Source organism: Lichenostomus cassidix, chromosome 1, assembly GCF_008360975.1.
Source record: "Lichenostomus cassidix isolate B80296 chromosome 1, HeHo_3.0, whole genome shotgun sequence".
In the NCBI taxonomy this organism is placed as follows: Eukaryota; Metazoa; Chordata; class Aves; order Passeriformes; family Meliphagidae; genus Lichenostomus; species Lichenostomus cassidix.
In genome coordinates this window covers 25,746,603-25,760,170 of record NC_139479.1, presented here as the reverse complement: position 1 = coordinate 25,760,170, position 13,568 = coordinate 25,746,603, and the positions used below count along the sequence as shown (strand labels likewise).

The following is a 13,568-nucleotide window of genomic DNA, read 5'->3' as shown; positions in this document are numbered from 1 at the left end:
TGTAAATATTAATCAGGAAAGTATGGCAGCCTGTAGAGAGAGGAAAGGAGTTACTGGGAGAGGAAAGCAATGTAAAATTTCTTTAAGTAATTTAGTGAATGTTGTTTAGTCTAGACATGAAAAATACCAATATCATCTTTAGATACAGATGTCATCATCCCTGTATAGAATATTCCTTTCTAGATCCAGGCAAGAATCTGGTTTTATTTGCTGTGACAGTTCTTTTCAATATACTAATATGTTTTGACATTTTGGCAGAGCATGGAGAAAGGGCTGGATTTATAGCTGGTATAAATTTCTTTATCTTTTCTTGTTGGTGCAGAGAGAGAAAAAGTTATTGGAAAACTGTGCTGATGTTTTAACCTGCTTGTACTCAGTATACAGAAGAACGGACTCCCAGGCACAGTAGTACCTGCTTAATAGATTTTGAGAAAGAAAATATGGGGATATTTAGACTTTTGTCCCAGAATGGGTTGAAGGAGAGAAGAGGAAGTAAAAATTTCAGTGCCCTGGTATATGCCACAATGGCACCCCAACCTGCTGGGATGAGATCTGCGTGTCCACCAGGTGCTCTTCCTTCCCTGTCTTTCCTTTTCTCTGTAGTTTCTTATAAAAGACAAGGGAGCTTTGTATCAAAATCCAGTGGGTCTAACTGATTTGGAAGGCAAAAGGATTGGGACTGTGGACCAGGATGCGCCTTTCTACTTTGCAGTACAGACACAGCTTTTGCTGGCACTGGCGGTGTTCAGTAGCAGGAGGGTGACAGAAATACTCCTGCCTGCCTTAGGAGGCAGATTATCCATTTATTGGCTAAATGCTGCAAAAGTTATTGAGAAGGGTGAGCAAAGTTTGCCGTTGGTGGAAGCAGACACAATTCCATCAACTCTGCTGGACTCATGCCTACCTGATCTTTATCAGTTTCCACTCATGGGAAAGTAGCCCAGAAATTCATGATAGACCTGGAAGTAATGACATACCACATCACAAAAGTAGTACATACTAAGTGTCCTGTGCATCAGGAAGGAAGGAACAAGAGAAGACAAAAGGGACTAATATTATGCTGAGGTGCTGTTTGTAGATAGGGTGGAAAAAGATGCTAAGACTGGCAAATTGAAGCAGGGAGATTATACAGGTTTGGTCAAGAAGGATGATAATGGAAGAAGTAGATAAAGTTTGGGTAAGTCAGATTTTTAGAGCAATACAATAGGTTTTAATAAATACATGAGAGGGGAAAAAGACAATTACAAATGAAGAAAACAGTTTTGTGGCCATGAGCTCATTTAATTTTCTTTTTTAAATTAAAAAAAAAAAAAAGGAGAAGCCTACTGAGAGTTAAAACAATTTGTTACTGCAGCAGCTTAAGAATCAGGTAAGAGAAACATTGAATCTGTATAAATTGGCATCTGTAATTCATGTGAGCTTCATGAATTACAACCAGTCACTTTCTAGTAAGTGTGATGAACAAGGATGGAACCACCACCACAGATTTAGAAGAAACTAAGAAAGAACATAGTTACAAGGTTTACTTCTCCCCTCACATTAACTTTCAAGCTTTGTTTTCACACTGGTGAGCTCAGCTGATCTGATAGAGGTAAGCAACTCCCTTGCCTGTTCTTTTCACCCTTATTGCACAGCAATTTGGCTGACTACATGGACCAGTTAAAGTAACTTAACCTAAAGAAAAGTAGTCTGCTGAGAAAAATGGTAGTTTTGCAGCTGGATCAGTTCCCCAGTTCAGTGGGGACTGACACAGCCCAAGGTTAGGATGGGAAGGCCAGATGCTGGAAGAGAAGCAGAAATGGTTTTCACAGCTCAGCCTATCAAAGGAATAAATGAACAAGCAAGTCTTGGAGAATCTGACTGAAGTTTTTCAGCAGGTCTCCCTTCTGTATCTTTGCTTTCATCACAGCTTTGTTATGACTGCTGTTCTATAGACTCTCCACACACAGGCGTCTGTGGGGAAATTTACTTATTGATGGGTTTGTGTTTTATCCCTGTTCCTTTGAGCACCAGCAGTGGGACCTGGAAGAAGAGCAAAGTTGGAAAGTAAGGAGGGTACCCAGGGAAGGGAACAAGTGTTGGTGTTGTCTTCATTCTGAACACCTTCCAGGGCAGAAGGGTACATAAATGAAGAGGTAAAAGGAGAACTGGTCATGCTTGCACTGCACAGAATCACATGTATCTGGAAAGCTACCATATTGGGCTGATTCCTGGAACAGGGAGTCCTAGTTCAATTCCAGAAAATATTTAGGACGTGAACAAAAAAGAAAGTATTACTTAGTTATTAAAATAATGAACAGGGAAGTATGAGATCAGATTCTGTCACAAGGGCCTGGGGTCATCTAAGATGTCACTTCCCTATTCCTTGTTTGCCTGTGCCCTCTGAGTCCAAATCCTTAAATGCCTTAATGTGATTGAGTGCTGTTAGTGTGAGTTGTAACCTCTGCAAATAAGCAAATCCAAAGAAACTGTATGATTACATTACAAGGGAGGGGGAAAACTTCAGTGGATAAAATGTCACAGAACCTATGAGAATACTTAAATCCTGTTTGATGGGATATATGACCTGTTCTGTTTTCTCTATGGATAAAATAATTACAGAGTAATGACATAGTGATGATGTCGGAGTGACAGCCTTTTACTTATGGTAGGTGTTTTGTCTGATACTGTTTTCCTTAATTTGACTAAACTTTCTGATCGAGTGTTAGTTTACCCACACATACAAAAACTGTTACTGTTGCAACAAATAAGGATTCAAGCAAGCAAGACCGAGTGCAGATTTGTCGTCAAATTGAGGTCTGGCACATTATTACAGCTGGAGGAAAAGCATCCTTTCAGTTCTGAAGCAGTGGAGGAAAGCTCAAGGCACTTGTGATCGGATTGCTGTCAGAATAATTTAAAAGCACATATGACTGATTGGAATCACTCTACACATTATTTTTGTTGAAGTGTTTGGCACCAGTTATATCCATTTCACACTGTTTCACCTCAGGCTGCATGTAGAAATCATGTCTCTGTGCCCCCTGCACCTTCACAAAGTGTAAAGTATCTGTGACATACAGGAGCTTCTTTTTTCTTCTTTTCTTTCCTTTCAGTACTTTTTTTCCTCCCCTGTAATTATGAATTCCAATCATTGGTGGGTTATTCCTCATTGCAGAGCAACACTTTTTGCTGAAGTGGCACCTCAGTAAGCTATTGGGAAATGGTCTTGCCCCTCAGAACAGAGCAAAGGAAGCTGTGACAACAGATGGGTTTTATTTCAGACTTGAGGATTCTGCAGAGGTACCTAGTCTCTGTGGAAGGGGTCATGCTGGAGAGTATGGTGTTGAATGCTTCTCTTTTGGAAAGTTCAACAACTCGGTGCAAAAGTCAATCCCAGTCTTTGTGCACCCAAATAGCTGGACAGTGTGAAGTGGATACTTGACAAATGGACACAAAATCTAAAAGCTACCATATGCTGTAACTTGGGTGGTAGGAGATGAGACTTGAAGCCTGCTTTTGGACTGTAATGTGACATAGTTGCTTCTCTAATGCCTCACTTGCCAAATTGCAGAGAGAAGTTCTCTGCTCTTTGTATGGAGAATACAGATTGTTCCAAAGCAAAATAGGAAGCAAACTAACCTGGCTGGGTGATAGGTCCCTCATGATAAGTAGGAAAGCTTGTGCAGACAACATGGCATTCATTTGAGCATAAATTCTATAACTATACGTGCTACATAGTTAAAATTCTGAGTTGCAGAACTGCTTTATGCCTTTATTTGGAAGGAAGGGTACAATTGTGCAGCATGAGATTTAATATGAATCAAAAGACTAGGGCTAAGTTTTAAAAAAAGGAGGAGGGCTTTCAAGCATTAGTGAGATTTGCGTTTTCAGGTTATAACAATTGAAAACTGGCAAACACTGAGTTATAGCGAATTATGGTTGGTAGCAGTCATTTCTTCAAGGATAGTGCAAGCCCACAGTGTGGACACATGAAGAACATTTGTAAATGAGGTCTGGCCATGCCCAAGACAAACATTTAGTCCTGGAGGAAAGAGGAAAAGGGAGAGTCATTATGTGGAAATGAGGAAAGGGCATAATGTGGGAGTTGTTGCTACTCTTTTAGATGTAACTAGGTAACTAAGAAAGTGCTTTTCAGAAATCACTGTTGCTAACACAAGTTGATGAAATGCTCCAGTGTTAGTGGTGCTGCAGTCACAGAATTGCAGGGTGGCTGAGGCTGGCAGGTGCCTCTGGAGGCTTTTTGGTCCACCCTCCTTGCCCAAGCAGGGCCAAGAGCCAGATGTCCAGGAACATGAGCAGTCTTCTTATAAACTACGTCTTTTATCTGTGGTTTCCAGAGCTCAGACATGATTTCGGTTAGATTCTGTGCCAATCAGTCTTACCTGACCTGGTACTCAAGCAAAACAAACAGAAACAGTAGGCAGGCACTTTTGTCTGAGGTCTCCAATGTTACCAATAACTTTAAAGAAAAGCAACAGTGAGAACATTTTCCTGGTGTCGACAGGGTCATTGTTATGTTTTCAGAAGGGCTATTTTTGTACAGTGACTCATGTTAACGCCTATTCTGATTTGGTGTTTTTCCATCTTCTCTAAAAACGCAGCAGGACTAATGCATGCCCCATATAATTGCACTAACTTCTGGATTTTACCACTATGGACTTTGGCCATAGAGTTGAAAATAGATGGTGACCCCAGTCACTATGTAGGTTTCCTTTGGCTGGGAAGCTGACATAGGTATTTCTGCCCCTTCGACTCCACAGCTGTGAATTCTTACCTTCATGTTGCTGTTCTCCTCAGCTATTTCAATGCAGGGTGTTATGGGGGTGACCCATAACCCCAATGTTTTTAACATTTGGAAGGGAAAAGCCAAAAAGGAACAGTCTGGAGTTTTGGGGAGTTGTTTGCTTGGGATATTGTTTCTGAGGACACTTTTTAAATTATGCTCTCTTACATATCCAGACTAAGTGTTTTAGTGTCTGTTTTATCAGGGTAGTAGTAAGCTCCAGCTGCAGGTGGGAGAGGAACATCTTAGCCCCATGAACAGAATTCTTATCCCCATGTTTGGTGTCACTCTACCTTGAAATAAAAGCATGCACTCTTAGATCATGCAATACTGTCATGGAAGCTAATAATTGCATTTAATGCATCAGAAGACTTGCTTCTAGCATGTACATGTGTTTGTGTGAAAGGGGTGAAGGCTGTAGAGCTTAAATCTTTTCTGTTAAAGCACAGCTCTGTCTCCTGGGCAGCAAGGGACAGGTCTTTGGAACTGAGCTGAAATAAGCAAGCCAGGACCTGCCTGGAGAGACTGGCCTCATGCCTTGCTTTCCACCTCACTTAAAGGGTGGAGATTTGCAGATGTTAGGCTCTTCCCAGTCTCTCCTATTTCTTCCTCTTTACCTGAGATCTCTGCTGGGCTGTACTTTGGGTGGCACATGATGTGTAACTCATGGGTGAGTTACAACTCTGGTGTGTAGCTCATACCACGTTTGAGCTGTAGTGTCAGCAGATAAAGGATGTAGTTTACAAAAAGACCATTCATGTTCCTGGAACACCACAGGCTGCTGGTGTCCAGCTGCCAGGCCCTTGACTGTCATAGCTTCTGGCATCCCAGGCATACTGGTTGATACGTGGGAACCAGTCAGGCAGAAAGTCTGGTGGGTCACAAACAAGAGAGGTGGAAATACATTAAAGTTTTCTTGGTAGGAGCAGTCACAGAGGTTGGAATTGCTGAAAATAACAATTTCATTTACATTCGTGACATTTGGTCTCTTGTGGAGGTTGGAGCTTCTGCAACCTTTGTCTTCCTTTTGCCTGCACTGTTACTACTGGAAAGATGGGATAGAGAGCTTGGTAGGTCAGTGTCTGTGCAGCAGTCTGTCCAGAGGATGTTTATGTCCAACATATATATGTTTATAGCTTTTTATTTAAAAAGCCCATTGCTCCTGCTTTGATTTTCAGCAGTAATTAGGAAGCAAATATATAAAGGGGAAGGGCTGACCATGTTTAAATGTTGACCTTTTTTATCAGAATCCAAGCTGAAAATTTAACACTTACATAATTCTGTGGTGATTTTTGCCACCCGAGTGGTAACAGTTAAATAACTTCCTGTGTTTTGATCCTATGAATAGTGTGTGACTTTCTGGATGGTGAGAAGTTTATTGAGCCTGAAATTGAAGGTGGCTTGTTGAGAAATCAGCAAAATAGTAACAGAGAATCTTTGCCAATTCCTTCTTAGCAAAGCCACAAAGCATTTCTCTTGGCATATTTGTAGTATCCTGAAAATACAATTGAACATTCTGGTAGAAAGATGAGTTGCACATTTTTAATAGAGAACTGACCCTGTACAGGATTTTCATTTTTGCTGATGTCTGGGGGTCATGAAACCTTAGTATCACAGGAGACTGAAAAGACATTGAGGGCTTGAGTACTCACATGAGAAATAATGTGTATCTGTACCAGGTTAGGTGCTGCTTGAATTTTTAACTGAGAAAACTTCTCATCAATGTTTTTTGAAAAGGGACTGCAGTTTAAGCAAGTTCCTTTTCTCAAGGTGTAAGATCATTCATCCTTCGTTCTTGATTAATCTTTTCTCTGAATGTAAATATGTCGTCATTGTATTTACAGAAGCCAGCTGAAAGAAAAACTGATTACAGAGAAAAAGGAAAAGTTAATCATACAGGAATGAGTAATTCCTGTGAGCACATCGCTTTATTTTAGAATGGTGGTATCAGCAGGTTTTGTAAACCTGGAGAAGTGCTACTAATCAGCAAGTGCTTTTGTATAACATGAGCAAATGAGGAAGACAGGAACAAAAGAGTTAAATTTCTGTTAATAGCCTCCCTTTTAAATCACTTGGCTACATACTTCATGGAATGAAGCTTGTGGTGGTACAATGCCTTGGAGTTTCACTTGTCTGCTGTTCAACTGGCATTGAATCAGCATACAGTCAGTTTGCATTTGGAAGTTACTTGTACAAAAGTAAACTCTATACCACTTTTCTAGCACTCAACTCATTCATCAGAGGTCAAGGAGAAAATGCCTTTTCCACCACTGACATGCAGCAATTAGGCTGATGGCCATGAATATGAAAGCTCCTATTTGTTTTCCTGTGAGTGCCAAAACAGTTGCTCTTGCCAGTCTGGATTATCCTGTTGGTGGTTAAATACATCTGCACATTCTTGTGAAGTATATGGAATAAAGGGAAAATAATGACAGAAATGTTTTGAGTATTTTTTTACATGCCCCTATCTTTTTCTTCTCAAGTGCTGGCTGAAGTTCAGTTTGTGATTATAGAACAAATGGGCACCCATCTGAAAACTTAGATTTATTTTTATTTTGACTGCATTTTTTTGACTTGTCCTTTCCTAACTAAACCTTAAAAAAAAGACAGAACAAGGACCATAGTGGGTTTTGAGCTTATCACTATGTTTAGCCAAAGAAATGTTTCAAAGCCCAACCCCAAAAGATGCCAAGCCTATCACCTTCATGACAGAATTGAAAATTAACATAAGTGTAAGCTGCTGCTTCTACTTCTTTGTTGATGCTCTCATAATTTAGGCTAAATATTTACATGGTGAATTTCAGTAACTGGAGCGTATTTGCCAGAAGCAATTGATTTTTCTGGCAAATGACAGCAATGCAGTTGATTGCATTGGACAGTCCAGATCTAACTGAATCACGGTGTGTGCCTTTCTCTGTTGTTTATACATGCCTGTAGATGCATGAGCTTATCCAAACATCTGTAACAAGAGGAGAAGGTAAAATAGTTTCTTCTCTTGCACATTGTTTAGACCAATTTAATTTTGTAGAATGCAGGGTATTTACTGTCCAAATCTCACTGAAGGTAGTGTTATATGAAAATTGCTCATGTTGCTTGAAAGAGAATTATTCTGTGCATATGCTTTCATAATTAGCTGAGAAGTGTTTTATTTTAACAAAAAAAAAAATTAAGCACTGGTACAATCCATAAGCTTTTCCTCATTCCATGCCCCAATTACCATTTTAACAGCACTTGAATTAATGGCTTATATATTATGAAAACCAGCATGAAGGTGAAAAGAAATGCTTTTTCCTGGCCATGAATTTTTGAATTTTTTTAGAATGTGATACAATTGTCAGCTTCAGCCAATCTCCCATTCTTCCATGCAGCACAACTGCATTTTCCTGCTGTTTCCCTGTGTTAGTGCAAGCACTCATGTGACTCTCAAGGTCTCACCAGGCTGAATATTCTAACAACATGCAAGGTTAGATTCACATCCCATCAGCAAAATGATGCTGCTCTCGCTGCACTTAGTTGATGCAAAGTAGGGAACAGTAATGCATGACCATGTACCATGAGAGGGATGGTAATACCCTTTGCTGGCTGGTTTTAGAGTGAGGAATGTTACTTTTCCCTCTCTTGCAGATTGTCATTGCTCCCTTCTTTGAGCATCCAGGATGTGATTCTGGGTGGTACAGAAATGGGTGCTGTTGGAGTTGTAGGGTGCTCCTTGTAAGAGCAAGAGGTGCTTTTTCTAGTGGCTGTGGTGTTCACAGCAGAGTGCCTTCAAGGAGGCATGAGGTGACTGAATGGTCCTGTGCTCTTCCCTCTGGAGTTTTGCCCCTAGATTCCAACTTCTTCCCCCACCTCATGCCATCAGCAGCAGCTTTATCTCTTGGTGAGTAAGTGGCTTCATCCTCAGTCACTGCCACTGACCAGGTCAGCTGCCATCAGAAAATACCTTGAGACTGGAGCCAATGTTTCCTTTTCAAATGAAAAAATGCATGTATAATACTGTGCTGCTTCCGGTTCTGAATAAAAGGAAATTAGGATACTGGTGTTTGTAACTTGTTAAACAACTGCCATACAAGACCACCAAACTAACAGCAGCTCTTAAATAGCATGATAATAGAAGCAAATATGATTCAATAAATCTTTGCTCTTTTCCCTTCTACAGGAATATTTTTACCCGAAATACTTGGGTGAGTTGCATCTTTTATTTTCACTTTGTGGGAGTGCTGGTATGTGCCTAACACTGGAGCCTGTCACAGCTGAAGTCTCTGCTAAGGAAAGTGATGGAAATCTGACTGCAATAAGCATGCATTGCTAAATTTTAAGATAGACTTCATGTTCCTTATTGTACTTTGAAGTGTGTTTTTTCACTTGTGTGTACATTTGCAGACAGAGATGCTTTATGTGTTTTCTGCATGATAAAGTCTTTATTTTGTGCATATATATCTGTGGGTTGCAGTGTTATGAAATAATTTGTAGTTTTCTATGTTTTTTCCTTAATTAAGTTAGTTATTAACTCATTTCCTTATTAAAAAAAAAGGTGCCAGATTGAACTGCTGGCTTATTCTGTTAGTGTAACATACTCATGGCATCATACTGTTTTCTGTTTGTGTTTAATATATTGTACTTAAGATCACAAATGCCACTGTGGGAGAAAAATTCATGTGCTTTTTAGATATTTTAAGAAGTTTAGTTGGTCAAATTTGAGTAACTGCTACTATAGTTTTAGAATCATAGTAGCATCTGGTGAAGTCATCATCCTCTTCAAATGGCTTCTAACTGCTGTACATTAAAGCTAAAAGATTTTAAAGAACTTCAGAATTTTAAGGCATCTGGGAGATTATAATATTGCATAGATTTTGCATCCACCTTCCAAGTCCTTGCAGGCCAGGTATCATTTTACATGCTTTGAGCAGCTGTCTATCATCACTGTGACAATAACAATTTCATTTTCTGTTTTTCAGCTTGTATTCAGAAATATGGGTCACCATATAAAGCAAATCCAGATTTCCTTACGTGTGTTCATAGTAAGCATTTTTGGTTTGTATATTGTAGTTAAATATTCTCTCATTCTACCTGAAGGTGTGGGACTAGCTCAGACATCTATTTTTGGTAGTATTTCAATAGTGGTCTTCCTATTCTCCAGCCTAAAGACTCCATACCACTAACAAAATCTTTCCCATTTTATAACCCAATGCCATCTTGCTGTCATGTTTCAGTGCTTTGATATTTTATGATGCAAGTTTCTTTCCCACCAGTTTCCCAAGGTTTGAATAATCTGAGAAGCAAGAGGGACAAGAAATAGGAGGTACCATAAGGTTGTACACTATGCTTGGCCCTTTGTTTTCTATTCTCTTGAATGCTAGCTTTGTCTTACCCCATTAAGGAACCTTAAGAAAAGCTTAAAGTCAAACCCAGGCTTGTGTCAACCTTCTTTACATTAAGAGATCGCTTTCATGTATCACATCACTATGCTTTGAATATTGCTACCTTTAAAACTTCAAATCAATTCAGAAGAGAACTAATGACTCGGTAGAAGGTAAAGGGGTTTTTGTTCTTCATTAACACTAGAGAACATAATTTAATGAAGTCTTCTAATACCTTTCTAGTTGCCTTTTCAAGCTTAGCAATGCTAAAGGCATAAAACTGAGTAAGTATTCTAAATACGTCCTGTGAGCAGTTCAAATGTGGAAAAAATCAGATTGTATGTATATTTATTTTGTTTTTATCCCTGTGTTTCAGTCTTTTATTGTGATCAAGTTTAATTAGTCTTGTGTTCATACAAGTGCTACCAAAGCATGATCAGTATTTAGACAACCTTTCACATTTATAAACTGCATTAAAACAACCTTTTTTAAGGGTGAATTCCAAGGTTAATAAGTGGTATGTGAAGAATTGCCCTCATATATTGCAGCAATATCATTAATGGAGGTTGAGTCCTTGGAACTGGGAATTCTTGGACCTGTGGCACTTGTGTTGGCTGGAGTGTGCCAGCTAGTTGAAAGTGGGAAATGATGCTGAATGCTTGCTTTTACTCGTGCATGTGGCACAGCAAACAGGCAGTGGTTTCTGCTGATGGTGATATCTACTGGGAACACTTGTTCCCAACAGTGGATCAGTGTCTCAGAAATGAGAGTCTAATGGGTAGTGATGAAAAACTCTGAAAAAATAAAAGCTGAATAATTGTTTTCAGGGATTTCTGCCCATTGCAGATGCAGTGGTTTGGAAAGAAAATGATAATATTTTCCCCCATTAAAATATTAAAAGGTTTTTAAATGGCTGAGTTTTGGCTAGCCTTCATCAATTCACAGGAGAAGTAATAGAGAAGGAGTCTGAAACGCGCTTGGAAGAATAACAGACTTCATGCTTGGCCAATTCCAGTGTGCCTCCTAATTTTTCACAGATGCTGCCAAAAGACTGTGTAGCTCTATGGGTTTAGGAATTAAGGATTTGGTTCTTCAAGGCTTTGGGGAACTCTACAGGACTTTTGGGAAATGAAGCTTCAAATGGCCTTAAAAAACACTGTGAGATTTTTGTTAGGTCACATGTGCCTGCTTTTTACTATTAAATTTCTGAGTGTAATACTCTTTGCAACCTAGCATTTTCTGCATGAAGTTTCAATATGAACCATTTTGTGGATATCAAGAAATAAATTCACAGAACAAAGTAATGAACTGCAAGTGGCAACCAGTGGGCATAAGTCTTGAAGTCTTGTTTCCATACAGACTTCAAAGATGGAATTGGTAGTTCTAGTCTCTGTCTGCATTTATGAGCTTCATAGGTGGTATCAGAGTGCTCAAAGCACATGAAAAGGTCATGCTCATCACTATTTTTAACAGCTTTACTAAAATCTGTCATGTAAATGAATGGAAACAAAAGTTCCATTTTTTTTCTTTTGCAATGGTTTCAGTCAGGGGCACCTGCTATGAAGCCAGCAGAATTACATACCTGTGAAGCCACCAGAAGAGTATAAGAGTGTGTCTTATGTTCTCAAAATCTCGTGATAAGAGGAGGCAAACAATCGGCACAGTGCTGATGTGATAGAAATCTCCCATGGTTGTTATCTGTGGATTATACCATGGGTTGTTATTCTGCTGGGCAGTGTCATTACCATCCAGCTTTGCAAGGCACATCAGAATCCAGTTTGAGGGGAAGAATCAGAAACTTATGGATACACCAGATAAGCTCTGCAGAGTGCTGTTGACTTGTTTTGCTGATCAAATGAAAAACACTGCCATGTTTAGGAGACTTGGTTTGTGCTTCTAGAAAAAAGATAACTTGGCTTACTATGCCTAAACCATTCTGTTTAATGCACACATTCTGATCTGTGCAGGAAAAGGAACATCCTGGTCAGACTTGCTCTGTTGTGGCTCATTGCCACCTTAACCTGGCCTCTCCTTCCCCAACTCCTCCACCTCCAGCAGTGTGTCAGCTGGGCAGTGATTTACTGGGAGGTGTTCTGGCAGGTGGATGTTATGGCAGCCCATGTAGCTGAGTTTTGTTTTGTGTGACCTGGCCTCTTTGGCTGTGGCTTTGCCCCAGCTCTGCACATCTGGAAGGTTCTGAATATTGGGAAATACTTTTTCTCTGTGAGAGTGAACCAGAACTGGCACAGGTTGCCCAGGGAGCTTGTGGGGTCACCACCCTGGGGATAATCAAAAGCCTTCTGGTCATGGTCCTGAGCAACTGGCTGTAGGTGGCCCTGCTTGGGCAGGGAGATTGCACAAGTGACCTCCAGGGATACCTGCCAACCTCAACCGCCTGAGATTTAAATCTGAGGCAGTCAGTACAAACAAAAGTGCTGTTCAGTGCTTTATGAGATGTCAAATGGAACTGCTACTGCCTGCACTCACAGAAATGTTGAAGTCCTTTCAGAGCAGCTTGTTATGAAGTGACTTCCAGGATCACACAGAGGAAGCTAAGAAGAGACGTGTGGTAGTGTAATCCTGACAAAAGCAGGAGTCTTAACTTCTGTCAATTTGAGGAGTCTGATGGGGCTGCTAATCTATGAACAGTTCCTGTCATGAAAGCTGCCCTTCCATGCTACAAAGTCATGTTTCAGAATATCATCAAGAGTCTGTACTGGACTCAGCAGAAACAGTGCATGGAACCAGGTCTTTTCTGCTGCTGCTCACATAATGTGTATGCACTGGGCACTTTCCAGTGCTGGAAGGAGATATGTAAAAAGAAAGGCCCTTGAATTAGGTGTGCTTTCTAATCTGCAGAATAAGCTTCTGCACTGTTCTTCTGGTTAAAGTTATTGAAACAGTTAACATGCATGTATGTTTTTGAAGACCACTGATGTAGAACACTGATGTTAACGTGTTACTACTACATGATAGCTAGCAATTCATTTTTTTTTGTGGGAACAAGGATACTCTCTCATCCTTCCTTTAGTTACCTCTGCAAAGCACTGTCCCTGGGTGTTTTGCAGGTAGGTGGGTAGGTGAATTTGGACAGGTGACTTCATTTGTTCAGTAGTTACTTGATACTTGGAGATTTATTCCTTCAGTCCTCCCCAAAGTGTTGCAACAACTCCCTTGCTTCTTTCCAATGAGAGAACTCATTGCCAAATACTGAAACTTGGCTTTAAAATCCCCATAAGAACATTGTGCTCTCTGTAAACTGGATTCATGGTTTGTTATTCCTTGGCTGTTGACATATGGATATTCCTTTTTTATTTTCATTCTATGCAATAGAAAAGCTCTGACAAAAGTTTCAGTTATAAACTTTTGCAAGCCACAAATCTATCACCCCTGGTAAGATCCTCAGTTGCACTACCAAAAGTGAT

General features: G+C 40.0%; 2 protein-coding genes across 2 annotated transcripts in view; one reads left to right on the top strand and one right to left on the bottom strand.

The window, feature by feature from the left end:
- The window catches only part of TMEM255B (transmembrane protein 255B), a 261,876-nt gene that overhangs the window by 154,478 nt on the left and 93,830 nt on the right, over positions 1-13,568 (bottom strand). The window lies entirely within an intron of this gene.
- GAS6 (growth arrest specific 6) overlaps positions 1-13,568 on the top strand; it is a 41,520-nt gene that overhangs the window by 5,792 nt on the left and 22,160 nt on the right. Inside the window, exons 3-4 of the mRNA XM_085053522.1 lie at positions 8,943-8,967; positions 9,742-9,804. Of these exons, the coding sequence (XP_084909648.1) occupies positions 8,943-8,967; positions 9,742-9,804 (88 nt within the window). The remainder of the gene's footprint in view (positions 1-8,942; positions 8,968-9,741; positions 9,805-13,568) is intronic.